The 25,934-nt window shown below is 50.5% G+C and overlaps 1 protein-coding gene and 1 pseudogene across 1 annotated transcript; both read right to left on the bottom strand.

The window, feature by feature from the left end:
• Nucleotides 1-1,771: 1,771 nt before the first annotated feature.
• Nucleotides 1,772-20,195, bottom strand: LOC119270687 (annotated as a pseudogene).
• Nucleotides 20,196-23,416: 3,221 nt separating this feature from the next.
• On the bottom strand, nucleotides 23,417-25,522 carry LOC119270686. The gene is made up of 2 exons (XM_037552728.1): nucleotides 24,174-25,522; nucleotides 23,417-23,773 (listed from the first exon to the last, which is right to left on the bottom strand). Exons 1-2 carry the CDS (start codon nucleotides 25,441-25,443, stop codon nucleotides 23,721-23,723), a joined length of 1,323 nt encoding a protein of 440 aa, XP_037408625.1. The 5' UTR covers nucleotides 25,444-25,522; the 3' UTR covers nucleotides 23,417-23,720.
• Nucleotides 25,523-25,934: the final 412 nt, after the last annotated feature.

Raw genomic sequence — 25,934 nt, 5'->3', positions numbered from 1 at the left:
TCATTGTGAATTCGAGAGCCCCCAAATTGAGACGAGTGAGGTGACGCCCTTACATAATTATTTGTCACACTAACATCATCAAATATCATACTCATTTTCTCCTCGTTCTCTAGTGACTGGTCCACACAACTTGAGAAGAAGTTCATGACTGGTCCACACAATTTTGTTAGTTTCGTTCATTTTTTCCTTTATGTTTTCTTTCTTACTTTTGTTAATATACCAAAATATTTTAAATAAAATATATTTCAAAAATGATTTTATCTAAATTTTAAAAATTCTTTACTGTGCATTAAAATGTTCATGAAATGTAAAATAATTCACATAATTTTCAAAAATATTCATACCATTTAAAATTGTGACATTTAAAGATATTTCACATGCTTAAAAATATGTTCATGATATTAAAAAAATCATGATTTTTTAAAGAATGTAATTTGTAAAAAAATCTTATCTTTGAAAAACATGTTTCATCCGTGTTTTTAAAAAATAGGGAAAATTGTTCTCGTAATTTGAAAAATGTTCATAAACTATAAAAATATCTTTGTAGCATTTAAAAAAAGTAATGAGACTTAACAAATGTTTGCATGTAAATATTAAATGCGTGTTTTAAAATGTTCACTTTTATTTTTTAAATTTCACTCTATATGAAAAAAATCAATAATGTTCACTCTATATTAAAAATGTTCACTCTATATTTTTTAAATGCCAACTCTATATTAAAGAAATGCCCACTCTATATTAAAAATGTTCACTTGTATATTTTAAATGCCCACAAATGATCAAGATGTATTCGAATAATGTTCAACATGTAATGAAAAAAATATTCAACGTGTATATAAAAAATGTTCAACCCTGTATTTAGTAAAAAGTTGACATGTATTTGAAAAGAAAAGGAAAAAAAGGAACCAAAAAAGAGATAGCAAAAAACATAGAAAAGAAAAGGAAAAAAATGCACGAAACCCTCCCAAAACCAGATAAAATTGGGCGAAGGGTTCTGCGAACCGGTCGTTAGAAGCTTCCTGAAAGTGCTTCTGTGGCCGGCGCACTCCAGTGATCCTGGTAGGCGCTGGTGCATTTCGCAGTAAGCGAAAGATAATACTCATGGTTTTTTTGTAGCTGCTGAAAGGATATCCCTCTCCTCGTACACCTTTCGTATTTTACATTTGCAACAAGTCATAGTTCTAATTTTTGTGTGTAGTTGCACGTATATTTTCTATTTCTCCCACTTGCTTCTTTTTTAGGAAAGTGAGATTTCATTATATCAGAGTTGTTCAACTTGGATGAAACAACAGAACTCTCTATTGTCAGCCATCAGGTGTGTAAGAAACTTTAAAAAAGAACAATATTCCGAGCTGATTTTTTGTATGAGTTCCTCAGATGTCGAAACACCATGAAACTTGCATGCGCCTTGCGCGCATGAGCATCTTGAATTCCTCAAGTTTTAGATCTTTTATGTTTAATTTTTTTTTTGAATTTACTGTTCGTCAGGTGTATATGAGCCTTGGCACCGTTTTGAATTATCAGTATACACCTAATATTATTGTGCGTGTTTCATTCCTTTTCTTCAGAAACTAAGGGAAAGTTGTAGCTATGTGGCCATGTAGCTACACCTCTTATCTAGGTCACACTCACTAACTAATTAGCTGAGCACACCATTGCAAGGCTAGCTGACTGTCCAGGATGCAGCTGACAACCATGTGTTTCAGTAGGTTCTATAAATGCTTGCTCTCACTGAAACCATATTATAAAGGTCTCACACAAGTGTTCCAAATCAGAGGCCATCACGCATGTTCATGCCATAACTTGGTAGTACATTCTTTGGGACAGGAAATACAGTGACATGCCCAAATCAAATGTCAAAGAATTCTTGGCATATGAATGTTGGCAAATGATATCGCGACAATACATACTCTTTTCAAACATGATCTCTACTCTATCCAGGCTGTGTGCACAGAAACAGTTCTGCGAAAAGGCAGAGCCGTGCACAATCAACACCAGGAGAAGACATCCCAAAATATAGCGATGGCCCGTGCATACAATCAAATCTCTTGCTTGAACGCTGCTGCTTGGTAGCTTCCCATGGTGATTTTTTTCCCGATCAAAGAAGGCCACATGGCCCCCATTTTCATTGAGAAAATGGAGTCTTGAAACAAGTAGCAAACCATAACAGAAAGCCTACCAACAATGCTTCCCATGGTGATGGTGTTGCATACCGACAGCTCACTAATCTCTGCAGATGGTATACTTCCACGCCTTGGGCTTCAGTAGACTAGGCCCTGATCAATGATCACAAATGGTGTCACATATAGTAAACATGTAAACTAGCATCAAAGTTGACACTGTAAAAGAATGCACCGAACGAACAGAGAGTATAGGTACAAGGAGTGTTTACTTCCAATTATGGGTGACGGGTTGTAGTACAAGTCATGCTGTTACCCTTGACTCAATATAAGCTCTAGTGTAGTGGTAACTATTAATTGTACATGTTTCCTGTTACACCCAAAAAAAATCAAGAACCTCCTCATTTAATTATGCATCTATTAGTTAGAACAACTGATCCAGCTCAAGAAGTAGTATATCTAGAAGGATGTCTGAATTTGTTGCTGAAATGTGACAAATTAATGTGATATTGCAGCTCGAGGCTACTTAGACATTGCTGCAGCATTTAGGGAACCTAAGGACAGTTTCTAGTTCTAACAAAAAATATAATTTGCTAGAAGGATGTCTGAATTTGTTGCTGAATGTGAAAGATTAACCGACAACCAGACTGACATGTGTAAGTACCTTCAAGATGGGCATCTAGACATTTCTTCTGGATGCTACTGCTGCTCATACGCTGTTGCAGGCATGTAGGGAGTCTCTTCATACTAGGACAGTTTCCAATGTAAAGAACATGCTTGTGACCCATCTTGTAGGGATGACAGGATTTCACATCCTCCGATCTTGAGTTTCTCCAACAACAATGGCATCTCTCCCGAGTGAGATTCCACTGATCTCAACTCACGGCACTAACAAATGGTAATTTTAATTTCCTTGAGCGACGGGGGAAGATCAAGGATCCCTGTTAAGCTATGACACCCTCGTATGTATATAGATTCTAAACATGGAAAGAGAGAATTCTCCGCCCTGGATACAGCTGACGACGATGACAACTCTGAATATACAGGTGATCGCCCTTGAAGATTCGATGATGATGCCTGTTCCAGTTGCAGCCTCCTACTGAATATGTACTTGAGCTTAGGACAATCAAGAATTTCCATTTTCCTCAGGGATGCAGGGAGTTTGAAGACCTCTACCATGCTTTCACATTGAAATATCTTGAGATACTCGAGGCTTGGCAGGAGCTGAATCGAGGATTCTAATGTTGCTGATGGCTCAGCTGCAGGAGCTTGTGCGTATCCAACCAGTTGCTTGCAGTACGAAATCTCTAGACTCCTCAAGGATACCAAGCCTTGGAACTCTTTCTCTGGCCAGTGGACAAGCGCAGCACAATCATTGATGTACAACCATTCAAGCCGTACAAAACATGCACATAGCTCAGTTACACCCGACTTAAAGCCACTCAAGTTCATAATTGCCATAGGGAAATCATCTCGATTCCATTTTTTCATGGCGTCCACCACTTGTGTCAAACTATGATCAGCCGCCTCCAAGGTTGATTGTGCGTCTTCAAGGTTCTTCAGTTTCAGATTGGTCAATGATGTCATATGTCTAGCTACCCACAGGAACATCTCTTCCTCATTTCCCTCCATGTGTAACAGGCTGAGCTTTGGTGATTTAGCTTTTGTTGTCAGCTTTGGACAAAACTCGATACGGATCTCCTGAAGGCGAGGGAAGGTCCGTTGTCCACATAATGTTGTCATATTTTCACAGTGTATGACAACCAATTGCTCAAGCTGAGGAAACATTAAGTTTTCTCCTTTATATCCTTCGACTGCATGCCAACTCTGGAATCTGCTCAAGCATTTCAATTTCAGAACTTTCAATGCAGGAAACGCTGACCGTGCCATACTATAATCTCCATCAACCGGTGCTTCCGGTAATGCTGTCAGGATAGAACAATTCATAATTGTAAGTTTCTCAAGCTTAGGAAATACCATGTGTCCTCTCTGTGTTCCCTCGGTTGCCTCCCATTTCCAAAAGTTGTCCAAGAAATCCAAGTAGAGTTCCTTCAATGCTGGAAATGCTGACCGTGCCATTGTACCATGAGGTTCTCCAAGCAGTGTTGTGTCCGGCAACGCTGTTAACTTTGCACAGCTAACAATAGATAACTTCTCAAGCCGAGGAAACATTATTTCTTGTCCTTGTACCTCGTTACTTGTTTCCCACCATCTGTCCAAACAATGCAGATCTTGTAGTGTAAGCTCCTTCATATTTGGAAAAGTGAAGGTGGTATCACAACCGAATAGCCATTGCAGTTTTTCACACTGGAAAAGTTGGATCTCAACCATGTTTCTCGACATAGCCATCCATGTCGGAAAGGTGGTGCCTCCGTAGAATTCTATCCTTACACCCAGCAGTCCATCATGAGGTTTCAGACTCTTGAGCACTCTAGCATCATCAGCACAACCAACGCTCCATTTTAATGTCAAGCCTCGCAGTTCCTTCTTATTGCCGATATTTGCCACTTTTGCATCTTCTTCTGTCACATTCTCTAGTTGAGTTAGCTCTAGCTGACCACCAAGGTTTAAATGTAGCAACTCTCCAATGGCACTGCACTTAGAGCCAGTAGGACCTGCTATAAAACATGTAAGTGTCTGCAGGGACATGAGTTTTCGGAGACCACCAGGCATGCTCCTCAACTTCGGACAACAATGAGTGTATAGGTGGCGGAGGGCAGTCAAATACTTCATTTGTCTTGGAAGCCGACGTAGTGAGTAGCAGCAAGATATGTTCAATGTTTGCAGGCTGTATAAAATGCTTATATCTTCAGGAAGTGATTCGATATAACTTCTTGAGAGATCAAGGTACCTTAGGTGATGCAGATGCTTTGGTTTCAAATGGAATTGTCCGCCCCAATTTAAAAGGAGCCGTACTGCCTTCAAAGAGTTGTATTTTGATAAATGCTGCAACCGAACTCCCATTTCTATGTAACAATCACACATAAGTGTCTGGATAGCCAGAGATCTTTTCGCCATAGATTCATTCAAAATAGTTTCTGGTTGTCCACAAGACAGAAATAAGTGGCGAGCTGTATCTGGAAGCCACTCAATCTGACGTGGTTCCTCAGGTGCAAGAGCACATTCTTTTTCCATTGTAGACAATGCAACATCATGCATAAGATCTTGGATTTTACATGTATCTTTGGGATAATCACCCACCACCGGGCGCGCATATTCATACAGTGAGACTCGGACTTTCTTCACATCCACAAAGAATAACCTTGAGGTCAGCTCATTGAAAATCCATTGGCCAATGGTTTCAGGACTAACTTCTTTTTGGTCCATGATAAAGCCATGTGCGATCCATAGTTGGATCAGTTTGTCTACATCAATCTCGTAATCCTTGGGAAACACAGCACAGAAAGAAAAACATTGCTTCATCTGTGATGACATATCATTGTAGCTGAGCATGAGTGTCGGGGAAACTGATCCACCAACACCTATGGGGACCGGGCCCCTTTCGGTTTGGAGGGGGGCGGAGGCCGCGCAAAGAGCGGATCGAGGCAGTACACGCGAGCAGTTTTACCCAGCTTCGGGCCGCACGGATGCGTAAAACCCTACTGCTGCTTGTTTGTGTGTATTGAATTCTTGCTCAGGAGCGATGGACGCTGCCAGACCGAGCGTGAGAGTGTTCCTGATGTTTCGAATGAGCCGAACCCCCTCTACGTTGCGCTTGGGCCTCCTTTTATACTTTCAAGGGGTCACCGACAGGTGGCAACGTAGACTAGAAGGGTAAAAATGGAAAAGGATGCGGTAGGTGCAGCTACCGCTACTGTGGACACAGTGCACCCTACCTAACTCTGACGGCAGGGGACAAGGTCATTGAATGCCCGTCTGAGTTGCCTAAACAGTGCAAAAAGTGACCGTTGGGAGCGCCACCGTTTGCCACGATGGCCTTCTCTTCATCTCCGCTTGCCACCGCGTACCCCTGGCTGCACAGGCTCCCGCCACGCGCCCCTGAGGAAGCCTCATGGCGACGCGCGGGTGGGTGCGCTGGAGCGTGGGTACAGAGTGGCAGCGGGCCCCCGGCAAGTACCTTGTCGGGGTCGTCATCTTGTCGAGTCCAGAAGCTTGTCGCTCACCGGACCTTGCCGGGACGTGCGGTGCATCGCGGCAAGTTTCTTGAAGTGCCGTGGTTGGCCTTCCCGGCAAGCTCCTCTTGCCGGGGCATTGTCTCTTCATCTTGAATGCTTTGTTCTTGAATGGCTCCAAAGGAACCCACGGGGGACTCTGGCGGTCGTCCGGCAAGCCTTGCCGCGCGGCGCTGCAACTGCCCGTGCACAAATTCGGGATACTAGGGTACCCCTACTCTAGTACACCGACAGGAGCCCCCGGGCCTGGGCCACACACGGTGCCGAGCGCTGTTGGGCCAGGCCCAAAACAGGGCACGGGCACGCGCGGAGCCTGGGTTATGCCGAATCTAACTCCGTATCCACCGCGCCCCCCGTAACGGCACGCGTCAATCGCGGAGTCGTGGGAGAGATCGTGGGTGGTTGTTTATTTGGAAGGCCGAAATGTCCGCCCCGTCCTTCTTTATAAGCAGGGGAAACAGGGGCATTTCCCCCACCTTCGCCCTTCGCTGCTGCAATCTCAGAAATCTCCGCCGCCCTCCTCCGCTTGCAGAGTTGAAAGAGGGCAGCGCTCCGCCCCCGTCGCTGCCGCCACCACCAGCGCCGTCGATCTCCCCCACCGCCTCCGCCATGCCTCCGAAGCCCGGGAAGGGGAAGGCCATGAAGGCCGCGGCCGCGAAAGCTGTGAAGTCGACCGAAGCGCAGCGGCTTGAGGCGCTGCGGAAGGAGCGGGCCACTTTCCCCCCCGAGCTCTCCGCGAAGGAGCTGAGGGAGTGGTACTATCTCTTCTGGTCGACGGAGACGCGGGCGCATCCGCGCACGAAGGTACTCTCCGCCGTCGCCTCGCAAGCAGCTCCAGTTGGCGGATATCCTTTCTTCATCGTGTTCTTCTACTGCGGGCTCTGCCCGCCATTCTCTGATTTCTTTTGCGACGTCATGAACACCTATGGACTCCACCTCCTTGACTTCACCCCCAATGCCGTTCTGACCATGGCAGTTTTCGCCCATCTATGCGAAAACTTTGTCGGAGTCCACCCCAACGTAGCTCTCTTCCGCCATTTCTTTATGCCTCGTGTCGAGAGAGGGGAACCTCTTGCCGGCGGGATCGCCTGGATCTCGCGGGCCGGCAAGAAGGAGACCTATCTGGAGGGGGAGCTCCGTAGAAAGTGGGACGAGTGGAGAGCAGATTGGTGCTGGGTTGTAGAAGAGAGCCCGCAGCCGTTCACCGCCCTGCGCCAAGCCCCAGCAGTGCATGGCAATGACTGGAGCGCTCTGTCCGTAGACGACGACAACCTGAAGATCGCCACCACTCGGATCTTGCATCTCAGGCTTGCCGGGCTGACTGTAGGAGCTGTCGGCGCAGATTTCCTTCGCCGGCGCATCGCCCCTCTGCGGGCGAGGGGGAGACCCGCCTGGGAATTTGGAGGCCCGACAGATATCATGAGGTTGCGCCCAGGCCTCAACTTCAATTTCACCGTCATAGAGTTGGACGGGATACTCAAGGAGATATTCAAGCATGACCCACAGCATCCCGAGTGGTTCAGGTTGCCGGCAGGCGTCGTTCCTTTGTGCAACAACTCCTCGCGCGACCGCATCTGCGCCATGATGTCGTTGTGTGATTTGCACGGGATCGCTCCAACTTGGCAAGAGCCTGCCGGAGACGTTGTGCAGTAGTTCTTCGACAGCCTAGTGGAAGTAGCGGTCAATGCTGACGACAAGAAGCTCCTCACCCGCGACACCACCGATCAAGAGATAGAACGCATCGCCACCAGGGCGGAAGAGGCGGCGGCAGCCGCAGCCGCGGGTGAATTTGGGTTCACGGTGGAGGAAGCGGACGCGGCATCGGTGATGAGTCTTGCTGAGCGGGAGTGGCCCGAAGACGAAGAAGAGCTTGCCGCGCCCGACGCCGAGTTGAGCGAGCCCGCCGAGGGTACGAGCGGCCCGCCATCTCCGGGGAGCTTGCCGGGAACAGGGCCCGGAACGCAGCCCCCAGTGCAGCCAAGAAGGCGCCTCCGCAGGATCGGGGACGCAGCAGGGCGACAAGCTGGTCAACAGCCGCAGCACCGCGCGACGCGCTCCGCCGCGGCAAGTACGGTTGCCGCGGGTGCGCCTCCTCCCGCAGTGGCAACTGGGGCGGGGTCATCTCGGGCTGGCGCCGCAGTCCCCGCCAAGCGGCCAAGGGATCCCACCCCTCCACCTCGTCGCGCCGGAGGTGGGCCGAACTTCGACCTCTCCGCGCTCAGCTCCGACGAGGAAGAGGAAGAAGAGTAAGATTCCCTTGTTGTTCTTGTAGTTCTTCAACTTGCCATTCCTGTCTTGCATCTGATCTGACCTACCCTGGACTCTCCCTTTTCAGGACTCTGGCCCAGAGGGCGGCGAAGAGGGCCAAGGCTCAGGCGGTGATCATCGAGGACGAGCCCACTGCGACGACAGGAGGCGCGCCCGAGACCACCTTGCCGGATCCGGCCATCACTTCGCAGAGCAGCCCCCAACGCAGCCCCCAGCGTAAGCATATGGTTTACTTTCTGCTTTTGGGTGCGCGTGGTTGCTCTTTTCCTTTGTTGACATCTGATCACTGGTTTGTTTGTGCAGGAGCAGAACAGCTTCATCAGGAGGGCGTGGTGATCACCTCCGACTCGTCGTCTGCTTCGACTACGCCGCCAAGGGCGGACTCCCCGACAAGGGAGCGTTCTCCGGTAAGGGAGGAGCCTCCGGCAAGGGAGGAGTCTCCGGCAAGGGACAGCGCTAACGATCCGCCGGTGGTGGAGCTTATGACAGCGGATCCCAGCACAGGTAATCCTTCCTGCCCAAAACTTTCCTTGTATTCTTCTGCTGATTTTTCTTCTTGAGTGCTTGTTTGACTTCTCATTCTTCTCCGGTCGTCAGGTCCACCCTCCGCGGATCCGATGGAGACCGAGGCGGGCGGCGAAGAGGACGCGCGCGGCAACACTGATGATGCCGCGGCCTCCGAAGACGGAGCTGGTGCCGATGTGCCTGCCGATGAAGAGGCCGCCAAGGCTGCCGCCGAGGAAGCTGGCGGGGGATCTGGCGATCGCACTGACGGCCCTGAGGCCGCAGGAGTGTCAGGCGCTGCACCGACCGCCGATCCCTCCGTCGTTGCCGCAGCGTCAGGCTCCGAGGAGCCATAGCCCGGCGCCTATCTGAAGGCTGGCGAGGGCATCTTTATCAAGCTCCCTTGGGCGTCAAGCTCCAAGGCGCCGGTGGAAGGAGAAGTTTTGGATGGGGAGGTGCTCGCCTCCGCCGGGTTGTCGATCGTTGACGCGCCGGGAAGCAGCAGTGACGAGCCCGAGGAGGAGCGTCTGCTGCGGAGGCTGCTGGCGCTCTATCGCGCCCGTCAAGTCAAGTTGGAGTCCCGGGGAGCGCTCATCGCGAAAGCGAGGGAGGTGCTCGCCTCCGCCGGGTTGTCGATCGTTGACGCGCCGGGAAGCAGCAGTGACGAGCCCGAGGAGGAGCGGCTGCTGCGGAGGCTGCTGGCGCTCTATCGCGCCCGTCAAGTCAAGTTGGAGTCCCGGGAAGCGCTCGTCGCGAAAGCGAGCGTGGATATAGAGAAGCGCGCGGAGGAGCTCCGGGGTTTTCGCCAGGAAGCTCTCCAGGCCTTGGCGGAGGAGCAGGAGCAGCTTGCTGAAGAGTGGAAGGCCTTCCTCCTCGAGAAGGCCAAAGCTGAAGAGCAGCAGCGGCTCACCGGCGAGAAGCTGTACGCGCGAGAAGGTGAGCTGGCTCAGCGGAAAGTGAACCTCGACAGCCACGAGGAGGAGCTTGCCGCGCGCGAACGGGCACTGGGCGGGTCGCTCCAAGAGGCAAAGGATGCGGCTGCGGCTGCCGAGACCGCCAATAAGGAATTGGAAGTAAAGGTGGCGCAGTTGGAGGCTGATCTGAAGGTGGGTGGCGAAGATCTTGCAGCGCTCAAGCTGGAGCGCGAGAAGGACGCCCTTGCCCACGATGAGCTGCAGGGCCAACTCTCCGAGAAGGGCAAAGAGCTGCGCGCCGCCAAGAATTCCAATGCTGATCTGGAGCTAAAGCTGGCCACCCTGACGGAGACGTTGGACGGCGCCAAGAAACGGGAGGCGGATTTGAAGAAGGACATCAAGGCCAATGAGGCGCTGCTAGCGAGGGCCGCCGAAACCCAGAATCTTCTCAGAGATATTGTGGCGCTCTGGACGGAGGGCCTCGTGAACATTGCTGCAGTCATCGAAGAGGAGCTGGTGCAATTGGGGGTGGAAGGCTTCGGGTACTCCTCCGACGAGAACCTCCAACCCAGCGCCAAGCTCACTCTGTTCTTCAAAGGCGTGGCGGCGGCGCTCCAGCAACTCCGGGAACGGATCCCAAAGCAGTTGGCCGACGAGTCACGCTCGATTTGTGCCGGAGTTCTGGAGAAGGTGCTGGTGAAGGTGGCCTTCCGCAATCCGGGCCTCAACCTCACCAACGTCCTCAAGAGGCTGCCGGCGGACGCTGATCTTGGCGCACTTAAGGCCCTCGTCGCACCCATTGTGGACAGGGTGAACGAGGTCAAAAGGGTTGACGGCGGTCGCGTAGATTAGGCCGTCCGTTTTCTTCTTTTCTTGTCGCTGCCAGTCATGTCATGGGAACAATTTATTAGAGGAGCGACAAGTTATTTTTGTAATATAACTTTATCTTAAGCAAAAAATTGTTGTGTTACTTCCTTTACTCGACTCTTGGCTTTGTATGGTTCTGCCCTACGCTTTCTAGGGAAACTTGCCAGTGCAGGCACCCTTGCCGCGAGCGCCGAGTGCGGAACTTCAGCAGCCTGCTGGCGGGGTCGCTACCGACAAGCAACCTTGTCGCAACTAGTTGCAGCTCACTTAAGTTGTTGAGCGGACTCGAAACAAAGTAAGGGCGCAGCTAGCTACGAGTTGGTTCCTCCGCGCACAGGTTTTCCATACAAAGCACGGTCGTTCAAGGAAAATAACTCAAAAACTTAAAAAACTGATTGCTCAAACTTTAGCAACTTAGCTTTTCTGTCGTCTGCTTCCCGTCAAGGAGAAATTTTCTTGAACGGCCTGGTCCACACCATTATCTTCTCCTTCCCCCCACCCCCGGTAAACCTTGTGGGTGAGGGAACCTTCCTTCTTTTGAGAAAGAAACAGAGAAATAAAGTAATGATATGGAGCCTTGGGCTCGCTATCGCTTACCGGGGTCTGGTGCTGCACAAAGTGTCAGATAACATATGCGAAAAAGGATTATAGCATAAAAAAAACTGACAAGATGTGCGGGGCACATGAACTTTACTGGTGCACGGGGTCTGCGCCCGGCTTTGTACAAAGGATTACATGCAACAGCGGCAGGACTTGTACAAAAGGTGGTTGCCGGAAAAGCTTCCGGCAACCGCGCCCTACGGGTAAAACTTACGAAGATGTTCAATGTTCCAGGAGTTGCTCACCGGAATGCCATCTTCGGTCTCAAGGCGGACAGCGCCGGGCCTAGTGACTCGTTTCACCCGATAAGGGCCTTCCCACTTCGGCGTCAACTTGTTGGAATTCTTGGCGGACTGAACACGCCGAAGAACAAGGTCGCCTTCCTCGAAGCTTCTGGCTTTAACTTTGCGGCTATGGTAGCGACGCAAAGCTTGCTGGCAGCGAGCGACTCGCACAGCAGCCTGAAGACGGTCTTCCTCAAGGAGCAGCGCGTCATCTTGGCGCAACTGCTCTTGCTCGAGCTCATCATAAGCGAGCACTCGAGGTGACCCGTAAACGAGTTCCGTGGGGAGAACTGCCTCTGCTCCGTAGACTAGAGCGAAGGGTGTCTGGCCAGTGGCTCGATTTGGCGTCTTCCTGATCGACCAAAGAACCACCGACAGCTCCTCGATCCAGTTTCTTCCGCACTTGTGCAGCCTGTCGAAAGTTCTGGTCTTGAGGCCTCGCAGCACTTCAGCATTTGCCCTCTCCGCTTGACCGTTGCTTCTCGGATGAGCAACAGAAGAGAAAGCAGACCTTGGCGCCAAGATCTTGGACGTAGTGCATGAAGGTGCGGCTCGTAAATTGCGTGCCGTTGTCGGTGATGATCCTGTTAGGGATCCCGAAACGGCAAACAATCGACCTGAAGAACTTGGCTGCTGACTGTGCTGTCACCTTCCTCACTGGTTCCACTTTCAGCCACTTTGTGAACTTGTCGATGGCGATGTACAAGAAATCAAAGCCCCCGACAGCTCGGGGAAAGGGGCCGAGGATGTCGAGCCCCCAGACCGAAAATGGCCAGGATAAAGGGATCGTCTGGAGAGCTTGAGCTGGCTGGTGTATCTGTTTGGAATGGAACTGGCACGCTTCACACTTGGTTACTTGTGCAGTTGCATCCTGGAGGGCTGTCGGCCAGAAGAAACCTTGTCGGAATGCTTTGCCGGCAAGTGCTCTTGCGCCAATGTGGTGACCACATATGCCTCCATATATCTCTGCCAACAGCTGTTGTCCATCTTCCTGGCGAATGCACTTCAATTTCACACCGTTGAGTCTTATTCTGTACAGTGTGTTGTCGACAAACTTGTACATACTTGACTGCCGGGCTACTCTTTCCGCTTCTTCTTGCTCTTCGGGAAGCTCTCCTGTCTGAAGGAAACGGATGATCTGCTGCGCCCATGCTGGAGCTTGCGGCTCGACAACAAGGGCTAAAGGCATATCTGTTGCTGTGGGAACATCCGCTTCTACGGCAAGAACCTGCGGTTCTGCCGGAGCGTGATATTCCCCGGCAAGCTTGCCGGAGCAAAACTTGTCGGGAGCGTCTGCTTCAACGGAACAAACCAAGAGGTTCGCCGGAGCAGACTTCTCCTCAGCACTCTTGGCGTCGATCTTGGGGACCTTCTTGGCGGCGGCTTCGGGAAGCTTTGCCGGAAAGTAGTCATCAGAAACCAACTTCCTCTTCTTTCTCTGTCCAGTCGACGGTGCTACGGATGGTTGAGTCAGCTTGAGCATAAAAATCCCTGGTTCCACAGGTAACTTTAGTTCTGCGCACTTTGACAGGCCGTCAGCAATATCGTTCTGAGCTCGTGGAACGTGTTCCATTTGCAGGCCGTCAAAGTGTGCTTCTAGCTTCCTTACTTCATCAACATATACTTCCATCAACGGACTCTGATAGCTTTTGTTTACTTGGCGAACGACCAACTGCGAGTCACCCCTGACAATGAGCTTGTTGATCCCAAGGTCTGCCGCGATTCTGAGTCCGGCAAGCAAACCTTCATACTCTGCGGTATTGTTCGTTGCTTGCTCCTTGGGAAAATGCATCTGAACTACGTACTTGAGGTGCTCTCCGATGGGTGCGATAAGCAGCACGCCTACGCCGGCGCCTTGCAGCGAGAAGGCACCATCAAAGTACATCAGCCACTCTTTACTTGCCTCTTTGACGGGGATGCTTGTTTCTGGAGTTTCTTCGTCTGGTGTCGGCGTCCATTCCGCTATGAATTCTGCCAATGCTCTGCTCTGTATAGTGGAAGTACTCTCAAACTTGAGGCCAAAGCTTGACAGTTCTAGTGCCCACTCGACAATCCTGCTGGTTGCTTCTGGATTTTGCAGTATCCTCTTCAACGGAAAGCGAGTGACAACTGTTATCTCATGTGCCTGGAAGTAATGGCGCAACTTTCTCGAGGCCATGAGAAGGCCGAAAAGCAATTTCTGTACGCCAGAATACCTTGATCTAGCCCCCTGTAGAAGGGAACTGACAAAGTAAACTGGGCGCTGCACCATTTTCCTCTGCACCTCCTTGCATGCCTGCGCAGACTCAACTTTGTCGGGGCCAGAGCTTGTCGGAGAAGCCCCCTGCTTGTCGCTGGATTCACTTGCCGCAGTTGCTGGCTCATCGTCCGCCTCCCTCTCCGCTACTAACGCAGCACTAACCACTTGATTGGTTGCTGCCAGATATAGCAGCAACTTCTCTTGTGGCTTAGGTGCGACAAGTATTGGAGTGGAGGACAGGTACCTCTTCAAGTCCTGTAGCGCGGCCTCCGCTTCTGGAGTCCATTTCATCGGACCTGCCTTTTTCAATATTTTGAAAAACGGCAAGGCGCGCTCTGCGGACTTAGAGATAAATCTGCTGAGAGCAGCCACGAACCCGGCAAGCTTTCGTACATCCTTGACGCGCTTTGGTGCTTCAATCTGCTCGATGGCTTTGATCTTGTCGGGATTGGCTTCAATCCCCCGCTGTGACACAAAGAACCCGAGAAGCTTGCCGGAAGGGACTCCGAACACGCACTTCTCGGGATTGAGCTTGAGGTTGATCCTGCGCAGATTTGCAAAAGTTTCATCTAGATCTTGAATCAGAGTAGCCTTGTTTTTGCTCTTGACCACTATATCATCCATGTAGGCTTCCACATTTCTATGCATTTGCGGCTCAAAAGCACGGTGGACTACCCTTGCGAATGTTGATCCAGCATTCTTCAAACCGAAAGGCATCCGTACGAAGCAGTACGTGCCACATGGGGTGATAAATGCGGTTTTCTCTTCATCCTCTTCTGCCATGAAGATCTGATGGTATCCTGAGTATGCATCAAGAAATGAAAGCAAGTCACATCCGGCTGTGGAGTCAACAATCTGGTCAATACGTGGCAAGGGAAATGGGTTTTTGGGACAAGCTTTATTAACATCAGTGAAGTCAATACAAAGTCTCCATTTTCCGTTAGCCTTGCGCACAACAACAGGATTGGCCAACCACGTGGGATGGAGCACTCCTCTGACAAGGCCTGCTGGTTCCAACTTCTTGATTTCTTCTGCGATGAATTCTTGGCGCTCCACTGCCTGCTTCCTGACTCTCTGCTTGACGGGCCGTGCATGAGGACAGACGGCAAGGTGGTGCTCGATTACTTTCCTGGGAACACCGGGGATATCAGACGGTTGCCATGCAAACACGTCGACATTCGCCCGCAGGAAAGCAACGAGCGCGCTTTCCTATTTAGGGTCAAGAGTGGCGCTGATGGTGAAGGTACCACCAGTGCCATCCTCCTTGGCAGATACCTTCTTAGTCTCAGGTGGAGCTGCCATTGCCTTCTTACACTTGCCGGTGGAGCTCGATGGTGCGTCCTCGATGGTAGCGCAGCACTCCGAAGAGGTGCGCTTGCCGGAGTAGGCATCAGAGCTCTTGCCGGACTTGGTCTTCTTCTTCCCTCCGGGAGCTTCAGCGGCAAGTGTCTTGCGCTCTGCTGCGGCTGCCGCTTCCCGGTAGATCTTGTCGGCACAGATAAGAGCATCCTTCTTGTCGCCAGGGACAGAGATGACACTTATTGGGCCTGGCATTTTCAGTATGTTGTATGCATAGTGAGATGCTGCCATGAACTTGGCGAGTGCCGGACGGCCAAGGATTCCATTGTAAGGTAATGGAAAGTCGGCAACGTCAAACGTGACCCTCTCAGTCCTGAAGTTCAGCTCGCTGCCAAATGTGACCGGCAGCGTGATCTTTCCCTTCGGCTTGCTTCTTCCCGGGCGATTCCTTGGAATGTGCCGGTCTCCTCGAGCTCGCTGTCAGGGATCTGAAGTTTCTGGAGGACCGCGGAGGATATCAGGTTCAAGCCAGCCCCGCCGTCAACTAGCATCTTCGTGACCTTGAGATTGCGGATAGTTGGAGAAACCAACATCGCCAAACACCCGACCGCAGTTACGTGATCAGGGTGGTCCTCAATGTCGAAGATGATAGGTGCGCTGGACCATTTCAGGGGCTTGCGTGACTCTATGGATGGCTCTGTTGCATTCACTTCCCGCATCCACTGCTTGAGTTGGTGGTGCGAAGTATGCAGAGAGGCGCCACCGTCAACGCACAGGACCTCTGTGGCTTTCTGAAATTCCTGCTCGTCGGCCTCGTCATCATCCATGTCTTCGTCGTCGTCGTCATCTTCATCCTTGTCGCGGCCGCGGGGAGGTCTGTCTCCTTGCCACTGCTTGGCCTTGCCGCGGCGTCCTCCTCGGCCGGGACGTTTCTTGCCGGATCCACCAGTTCCTTCCTGGGCCTTCTCCTTGTCGCGCCGCTCGTACTCAGCTTTCTGTTGCTCAACAAGCTGTTCGACTTTCTTGCAGTTCTGGAGATCGTGACCCTTGGTGCGGTGAATCTTACAATACTGCTTGCCGGAGCTGTCCTGCTTGTCGGCGGCCGCCACAGGCTGGGCCTCCTTGTCGGAGCCACCAGCTTTAGCTTCCTTGGCGCCACCTCCGTTGCCGGTCTGCTCGACAGCTAGCACTTCCTTGCCCTTTTTCCTTCTGTTGTTCCGCTGCCGGCCTTTCCTTGTCGGGGCGGCATCCTCTCTGTCGGATCCTCCTGCTCCTGTACTCTCTCCGGGGAGCCTCCTCCCCTCTTCAGCGCGTGCACACTTGTCGGCCAGGGCGTAAAGCTCGCTGACGTCTCTGATCTTACACATCGCCATCTCCTCCCTCATCCTTCGGTTTCGCATGTTCTGATGGAACGCGCTGATGATCGCGGCGGGGTGGACATCTGGGATGTTGTGCTGTACACGGCTGAATCTCTGAATGTACTTGCGCAGTGGCTCTCCTTCCTTCTGTGCGAGCAGATGAAGATCGCTCTCTTGGCCATGTGGCTTGTGGCCGCCTGTAAAGGCGCCGACAAACTGATGGCATAAATCTGCCCAAGAGGAGATGGAATTGTCCGGCAAGTGCATGAGCCAGGACCTGACGTTGGGCTTGAGTACCAGCGGGAAGTAGTTGGCAAGGATCTTGTCATCCCGTCCCCCGGCAGCCTGCACCGCGATGGTGTAGATGCTGAGAAACTCCGACGGATGCGTCTTGCCGTCTTACTTCTCTGGTACGTCTGGTTTGAAATTCTTTGTGCTGGGCCACTGGACTTGCCGCAGCTCACGGGTGAACGCAGGACAACCTACCGCGTATGGCAGATCGCTTGGTTCCCCTGGCGCATGCATGTCAACAGAGGGCCCAGCGCGCTTGTCGGATTGACGTCGCGCTTCTCTTCGGCGCTCGATGCGGGTTCGAGCGTCTTCTTGTTGTCTTTCATGGAGAACTTGACGCTGGTCGCGACGAGCTCGTGGGTCCGACGACGCGGTGGAGCCGCTATCGGGGTGGACCCGGCGAGTCGGCGATTTTGGCCTTCGTAGTGGAGAGTGCATGGAAGTCGCACCTCCCCCGGTCTTGTTGCCATCGGCTCGCGTCCGGCTGTCCTGCCGCGGCAGCGAGGTGCTTGGTTGCCGCGCAGTGTCGCCGTTGGCGAAGCCGATGAGGCTCTGGATAGTGGCCCTCCATTCGTCGGTCTTGTCCGCCGTCGGAGGATAGTCTAGGAGCAGTTGAGCTCGCGCCAAGGCTTCTGCTGGAGTGGTGGGCGGTGGAGGTGAACGGTGCGAGGAGTGGGGCGTGCTCGGACTCCTAACCACGTTAGAAGGAGCAGTGCCCCGTCCAGGCGACCATACTTCGCTCGAGCCAGCATGTTGACGTGCATGTTGGTCTTGAGCGCCACGAGAACCACCAGCTTGATCTTGGCCCAGCGGACGTATGGCGCTGCGAACGCCATGACGCTGCTGGTCCCGCGCCTCCTGAGAGGGGCGCGGTGCGCGCATGGACGCCGAGGTCTGTGCCGCCTTGTCCTTGGACTTGGCCGCACTGAGGGCTCCCTCGTCGACGCCCATTCTTCCGCCGGCGTCCACTCCACCACCCGTTTGCTCCGGAGGCGGTGAAAGCGACGCAGACGGAACAGCTGCCTCCGAATCCTTCTTCTTCGGTGGCATGTCGATGAAGACGATGAAGATTTAGCTCGCGTGCACGCCGGATCGGGTTCGCACAATCTCGACGCCCCCTACCTGGCGCGCCAAAGATGTCGGGGAAACTGATCCACCAACACCTATGGGGACCGGGCCCCTTTCGGTTCGGAGGGGGGCGGAGGCCGCGCAAAGAGCGGATCGAGGCAGTACACGCGAGCAGTTTTACCCAGCTTCGGGCCGCACGGATGCGTAAAACCCTACTGCTGCTTGTTTGTGTGTATTGAATTCTTGCTCAGGAGCGATGGACGCTGCCAGACCGAGCGTGAGAGTGTTCCTGATGTTTCGAATGAGCCGAACCCCCTCTACGTTGCGCTTGGGCCTCCTTTTATACTTTCAAGGGGTCACCGATAGGTGGCAACGTAGACTAGAAGGGTAAAAATGGAAAAGGATGCGGTAGGTGCAGCTACCGCTACTGTGGACACAGTGCACCCTACCTAACTCTGACGGCAGGGGACAAGGTCATTGAATGTCCGTCTGAGTTGCCTAAACAGTGCAAAAAGTGACCGTTAGGAGCGCCATCGTTTGCCACGATGGCCTTCTCTTCATCTCTGCTTGCCACCGCGTACCCCTGGCTGCACAGGCTCCCACCACGCGCCCCTGAGGAAGCCTCATGGCGACGCGCGGGTGGGTGCGCTGGAGCGTGGGTACAGAGTGGCAGCGGGCCCCCGGCGAGTACCTTGTCGGGGTCATCGTCTTGTCGAGTCCAGAAGCTTATCGCTCACCGGACCTTGCCGGGACGTGCGGTGCATCGCGGCAAGTTTCTTGAAGTGCCGTGGTTGGCCTTCCCGGCAAGCTCCTCTTGCCGGGGCCTTGTCTCTTCATCTTGAATGCTTTGTTCTTGAATGGCTCCAAAGGAACCCACGGGGGACTCTGGCGGTCGTCCGGCAAGCCTTGCCGCGCGGCGCTGCAACTGCCCGTGCACAAGTTCGGGATACTAGGGTACCCCTACTCTAGTACACCGACAATGAGTATCGGTAAAATTCCAGACTCCTCGGTGCAAATGTTGCTTCTTCTTGATATAGCCTTCCATTCTTCTTTGCTGGTCTTTGTACGCAGCATAGAACCCAGCGCTGTTGCGGCCAAAGGAGAGCCACGACATCTCTTCACGATCTCACCAACCATATTAACTAGCATGGCCGGCCTTTCTTCTTCCTTCTGCAGACTGAATGCTCTTGACTCGATAATTTCCTCTATAAAGTTATCCTCCAAAGCTGCGAGATTGTAGGCTTTAACTGTACCCATTATTTTTGCGACTCCTTCATCACGAGTAGTTGCCAAAACCACACTGCCCTTAGCACCATGTGTAAGGCGGACCTCGAGCTTTTTCCACTTGTCGCTCTCTCGGTTCCGTACATCATCCAAGACAAGGAGGTATCTACGCCCGCTTAGTACAATTGGAGGCTATCCAATGGGCCCTTCTTAAAAGGTGCTTTGGTTATACTATTTTTAAGATGAAAGTCAACAATTCTTCGAGCCAAGGAATCCACATCAAAGCTGTCAGAGACACAAACCCATATCAGCAACTCGAAATGCTTCTGAACTTCAGGTTCATTGTAAATGAGTTGCGCTAAGGTTGTCTTGCCTAGCCCCCCTATCCCAACAATGGGAACAACTGTGAGATTTGCATTGCTAGCTTGACAAAATAGTGCGTCAACAATATTCTTAGTATCTTGGCTTCTCGATCTGCTAATGATTTTCTTTGGATCAGAGATAACAGGATCCATCTGCTGCCAGTGCATGGATATTGGTGCTTGCTGCTGATATTTAAAGCCAAAGGCGTTCATCTCAACCACAAGGACCTCAATGGCCTGCAAGATTCTGCATAGCTTCTTCTTCATTTTGTCACGGAACGCAAAACGGTTGCGAATGACGAAGAATCTTACTGCATCGATGCCGAGCTTGCTGTAGTGCCCATTCTTCTTGGCCTCACGGCGGAGCGCCTCGTACTTGAACTCATCAAAGATCTCATTCACCTCATAAGCCACCCTCTTGACCTCCTCGAGCCAAGCCTTGGCCCCTTCTCTGTGTGTCGCGGCATGCTCAGCGTCGGTGATGACGTCCAGGATGGCCTGCAGCTTGCACTTGAGGACCCTGTGCTGCTCCTCCATGCCCTCCATCACCTTGTACTGGTCAGGCAGATAGCTGGACGCCTTCTCCTTCACAGTGGACAGCAGCGGCCCGACCACCATGGTGGCCACCGGCTCTGCCATTGGAATGCTCAGAGCTCAGGGCACACGCAGAACGCAGGGAATCCCAGTTGCAATCCAGGATGGAGAAGAGAACGGTGGTGCAAGCAAGCTAGACGTTGAGATCTTCTGAGGAAAGTGGAATACAGTGCGAGCATTGACTTTCTGGGGGAGAAGTGGTGGTTGCTTCCATCGATTACCTTCTTCTCCATGTTGGCTGTACTTAATAAAACACTTCCACACAGGAGTAGAGAACTGTCCAATCAATCAAAAGTCACTCTGCGTACTCATTTTAGACAATTAGCCTTCTTAGCTCAGCACCGGGCATTGTTTTTTGGTTTGACGTAGAATAATAGGGACAGCTATTCTGACTTTGCACATTAACAGCTGGGGCATCTTTATTTCTTACCTCCTTCAGATGAGTCGAGCTTTGATCTGCACTTCTTCAACCAATCACAATTAATATAAAGTCAACTACCCAATCTTGCACCAACTCAGCACTAGTTATTCCAGCTGGCTGTACCTCAGCAAGGCGTTGTTAATTTCTGGGTTGACGTATAACAACAGGGGCAACTAACCAAACCTTCTGACATATGTGCATCATCATGCATTGAACAGTTCAAGACATATGTGCAGCCAATGACACATATTCCAAACTGCAGCCAAAATTGCTAGTCTTACAAGCATTAAGCCTCAAGCACCCATAGATTCCGGAAATCCTATTTAAATGAAAGACGCCGGTAAAATAGCATATAAGAGACAAACTGAATTCTCACCTTCCTAGTAGAAAAAGAGGTATTCAGAGAACACATTGGAGCACACCAATGAGAGAAACATAAGCTGTAGGGACCAGAAGACAAACTTGAAACAATATATATTGCTTTATATTAAAAAAAAGTGCAATGTGTTCAGAAATTTTCTTACAATAAGTACTTCTTCTTTGTTTTATTAGTTCTCTACATTTTGCATTATCTGTAAGTAGTAAATGGCTAAAAAGGCTAGACTCAAATTCTGGCATGATCCTTGATAGTCCAGATTATTGGATGATTAGTATGCTTACAACAAAAACAAAAAAGGTTCAGATCCATGGTATGACTGTTATTCAGGTCTTCGAGTCTATTCGGAGAAGGAGGTACCAAAAAAAGTACCTCATATGCATACCACAGGATCTGGCCCTATACAACTGAACTCTTCACTATGCTCCACCTAAAATTATAACACGGCCAGAACAAAAAAGGAGAACATTCAGAGATGACAAATTTATATTTTTTCAGTTAAAAGGAAGCATATCGGAAAATTGTACACTAGTTCGATCACGATAGTTGGTCTGACCACCGCAGACACAACACCTGAGCTCTGAGGTACAACTCTGCTATCGCCCGGTACTCGATCATTATCCGTGGATCATCCTACGATTTTACCAGAAAAAATTACTATATGAACACCATCGAGTAAGTGGAGGTAACACTCAGAGACCGAAACACCATATCTTGCAGAAATTAGGTGTGACATTCCATAACACAACACGTGCACAAAGGAAGTCTTTTCCTCTCTACCTCGCAAGACCAAAAGGGTAGCTATGTATTGTGATCTAATTGGAATACAATTTTCCGATGTGGCTGAACTCCACGTGCACTGGGAGTTAGATTGACCTGAAGATACCGACGGAATCGAAGTAAACAAATCTATTGACTTAACTATCAGGTTATTAGCCAGAAAATTTCCTGAATCTGGTTGAACAACCAGCACATGATATACTGGACACAGTCTAGTAGTACAACGCTGCAAGAAACTAGAGTTCAGTAACCTGAATATGACTGCATAGATCTAATTGGACGAAATATACTAGAGACATTTAAGGAGAAGACGAAATATATTAGAGGCATTAGATCTAATTGGACCGATACAGTGCTGTCTGCAGGAAGGAAGGAGATGAATAATGAACCGAGGGGCGAAGCAGGGCAGGGAGGGAGGCCGGAGAGTCCGTCGGCCCTGGATGGGGCTGCTCCGGTTGAACGGCTGGCGGGAATCAGTCTAGACGGCGTTGTAGATTGTAATCACAGCAGCAGAGGAGGTGGATCCCTGCCACGGTGCACACCGACAGGAGGAGGTCGAGGTGGTTTGAAGAGGCATACAGGTCCCTCCGGATTGGAGGGTGATGGACGGGGGCACCGCCGTGGAGCGCCTCGGCCCGCCGGTGTGGTTCAGTCAATGTCAGCACTGGAATCTCAGAGCTCAGAATTATTTTCCTCTTTTTTGTGGTTCAGTCAATGGCACAGAGCATTCTGAAGCCGTCAGATATCCATCCATCGTGTACTTGCAAATAGAGCAATCTCTTAAGAGCTGAGGATTTTTACTAGTGAAAAAAAATTAGACGAGTAGAAGAAACAAAAGGTGATTCATAAGTCTAATCAGACAGTAAGATAATCATCATTGGAAGAAAATATCAGTAATAAACCCCTAATTGTATTACCACATCGTTGGAAACCTAATAACATTATGATAGTTCACCAGAGCATATTCCACTTTTCAACCCCTCAACGTGCCATTGTGACAACCTTGCCACATTTAGAAAAAATTATTCTAGGAAGGGGATTTTTTTTTTGTGGGGTTGTAACCTGTACACTATAAGCCCAATGTAATTGGCCAACATTTCATAGGTGAGCAACTTAATTGAATGATACGCTTGTCATGGCCAAATATCAAGGAGGAAACCACTGACAAACAGCACATCGGAGGAGGGGGGCGGAGGTGGAGCTCGGGCCGGCCATCCCCGGCCATGGGTCGTCACAGGAGGCGCGTGCCAGAGTTCGTCACATTCTCACAAATTTCACCTAGCAAAACGGAAATCATGTAGCATCCCAGCATATGGGATATCTATTGTAACAGAGATGATGACATGTCCATGATGGATGCCCTGATGATGCAGAAAAGAAAATAATCAGGCTGCCACGAAAATTGAGCAAATACAACTAATATTACTCCCTGCATTTGGTTGAGAATTTCAAATATATATGTACATTTTCTCTGAGAACGTTGTTCAAGCACTTTTTTTCTTTCAGAAAGTAATTTCGACAATATCAGTAGGTTAGTACACATGATGTAGGAATCAATTGCAAGGCTAGCTGGAGGTAAATCCTGGACCAGCAAGTCCAAGATAAGTCCAAGATAAAGGAGTTGCATATATACTGAGAATTAAGTAATACATAGCACACTAATATGAACGTTCGAGGCTAGTTCTATATATACTTGCTCTGACTGAAACAAATACTGAAGGAGACGTATAAAGGTCATGGCAAAACCAAGTGTCATGGAATTCTTGCAGAGACATACCTAAACCAAGTGTCATGGAATTCCTGCCATAATGATGTAGGTAAAATGAAAGAGCAAAATACTCCAACTTTATCACAAACACGAGTCCTACTCTAGCTAGGTTGTGTGTGAGGAAACAGTTCCACCATGCACAACCGACACTAGAAGATAACTCAAAATATATGTATGGGGCATCACCATCTCCTGCTGCTGCTTGATAGCTTCACATGGTGATGGTGTCACACACACGTCAACAGCTCAACTAACCTCTACAGATGCCATTTATCCATGTTCTGGGCTTCGACAGAATAGGTCCTGGTCACAAATGATGCCACGAGAAAATTTGTAAGTATAAATGTAGCATCAAAGTTTACACTGAAATTAAAGTGTATTCTAGAGGAACAAAGGATTTACATGAGAAGGACATCTGCTCTGATTTTGGGTTTTGCAGTACTTATTACCATTCATATCTAACTACTCAATTAAATGTACATGCCTTCGCAACACATGTTTGCTGTTACATGGAAAAACTGAGACACGATTCTTTTAGTTATGTATCTCGCTAGCTGGAGGGAGCAATAAATCCAGCTCGAGCAGTAGCGGACTAGCGGTAGTATATCTGGAAGGAATTAAGAAAAAAGGGGTATATCTGGAAGCAAGGGATGTCTAAATTTGTTGCTGAAATAGAACAGCTAAAATAGAGAACGACACTAACCTTGATGATGGGCATCTAGAGTTACCCCCTCAAGGCTACCTAAGTGTTGCTGCAGGCAAGCAGGGAGCCTCTTCATACCAGGACAGTCGTAGACCTTGAGCACTCTGAGAGACGGGTACGCTCGCGGGCCATCCGGTAGGGATGACAGGGTCTCGCAGAGCCCGATGGAGAGGCCCTCCAGCGACGGGAACTCTCCCGAGTGAGATTCCACTGACCTCAACCCACCGCACCGATAAACGCTGATGTGCTTGAGGGATGGGGGAAGATCAAGGGCCCCTGTTAATCCGTCGCAGCCACGTATGTCTATCTCTTCTAAGCATGGGAGCACCTCTGAATATACAGGTGGTGAGCCTTGAACGATCGATGATGCTGATGGTTGTCCCTGCTGCTGCAGCCTCCTGCTGAATATGGACCTGAGCTTCGCGCAATCGCGAATCGTCATCTTCCTCAGGGACGCGGGGAGTCTGAAGACCTCTACCATGCTCGTACAGCCATATATCTTGAGAGACTCCAGGCGTGGCAGGAGCTGACTCGAGGATTCTGATGTTGTTGTTGATGGCTCGGCTGCGTATCCAACCAGTTGTTCGCAGGACATAATGTTTAGACTCCTCAAGGATACCAAGCTTTGGAACTCTTTCTCTGGCCAGTGGACAAGTGCGGCACAATCATTGATGCACAAGCATTGGAGCTGTACAAACCATGCACATAGCTCGATTAAGCCTGACTTGAAGCCAATTAACTCCATGTCTGCCAGAGGGAAATCGTGATGGTTCCATTTCTCGATGGCGCTCATCGCTTGTGTCAAACTATTATCAGCCGCTGTTGCCGTGGTTGTTTCCGAGCCTTCACAGTTCTGCAGCTTCAGATTGGTCAGTGAAGTCACATTTCTAGCTATCCACAGGAACATCTCTTCCTCACTGCCCTGCATCTCTAAAACACGTAGCTTTGGTGATTCAGCTTTTATTGTCAGCTTTGGACAAACCTTTTGTTGTCCTGATGATGCTTTGATTTTTCCACAGTGTGCAACATACAACTCCTCAAGCTGAGGAAACATTATCTCTGCTCCTTGAGGTCCTTCGACTGCATCCCATCTCTCAAAGCTCCTCAAGTATCTCAATTCGAGAACCTTCAACATAGGAAATGCTGACCGTTCCATTCTACCGTAAGATTCACCAAGCAGTGTTGCTTCTGGTAATGTTGTCAGCTTTGCACAGTCAAGAATATGCAACTTCTCAAGCTGAGGAAATACTACCTCTTTTCCTTGTTCCATGTTACTTGATTCCCACCATCCCTCCAAACATTCCAGACCTCGAAGTGTGAACTCCTTCAGATTTGGAAAACTGAAGGATGCACCACACCACCGGACTCGCGGGCTATGCCTACGGCCCAGGGCCGTCGGCATAGGTCCATTGCCGTCGGCATAGATCTATGCCTACGGCTGCCGTCGGCATAGCCCCGTCGGCGTAGATCACGTCAGCGTAGATGTGTCAGACTGTCGGCGTATTATAGCCGTCGGCATAGGAGCATATGCCGACGGCCGTGGGACAGCCGTCGGCATAGTTTAGCCGTCGGCGTTGTTTTTCGTCTGACGGCAACGGACGGCGCCGTCAACAACGCTGGCGATTCAGGGGATGACACGTGGCGCATGTATGCCGACGGCCTAGCCGTCAGCATACCTGCGCCACGTGTCGTCCCCCGGCTTCTCCTGGCGGCAGGGCTATGCCTACGGCAAAGCCGTCGGCATAGATGGAAATCTATGCC

The sequence above is a fragment of the Triticum dicoccoides genome, chromosome 3A (assembly GCF_002162155.2).
Source record: "Triticum dicoccoides isolate Atlit2015 ecotype Zavitan chromosome 3A, WEW_v2.0, whole genome shotgun sequence".
Lineage (NCBI taxonomy): Eukaryota > Viridiplantae > Streptophyta > Magnoliopsida > Poales > Poaceae > Triticum > Triticum dicoccoides.
Note: the sequence above shows the minus strand (reverse complement) of the source record. Positions and strands in the feature narration are given on the sequence as shown.

Excerpts from the sequence above, each read along its gene's own strand:
- LOC119270686 (XM_037552728.1), bottom strand. The coding sequence starts at position 25,443 with ATGGAACAAGGAAAAGAGGTAGTATTTCCTCAGCTTGAGAAGTTGCAT. Across the intron at positions 23,774-24,173 it reads TCTAGATGCCCATCATCAAG|GACCTATTCTGTCGAAGCCC; the intron begins GTTAGTGTCGTT and ends ATTTGTGACCAG.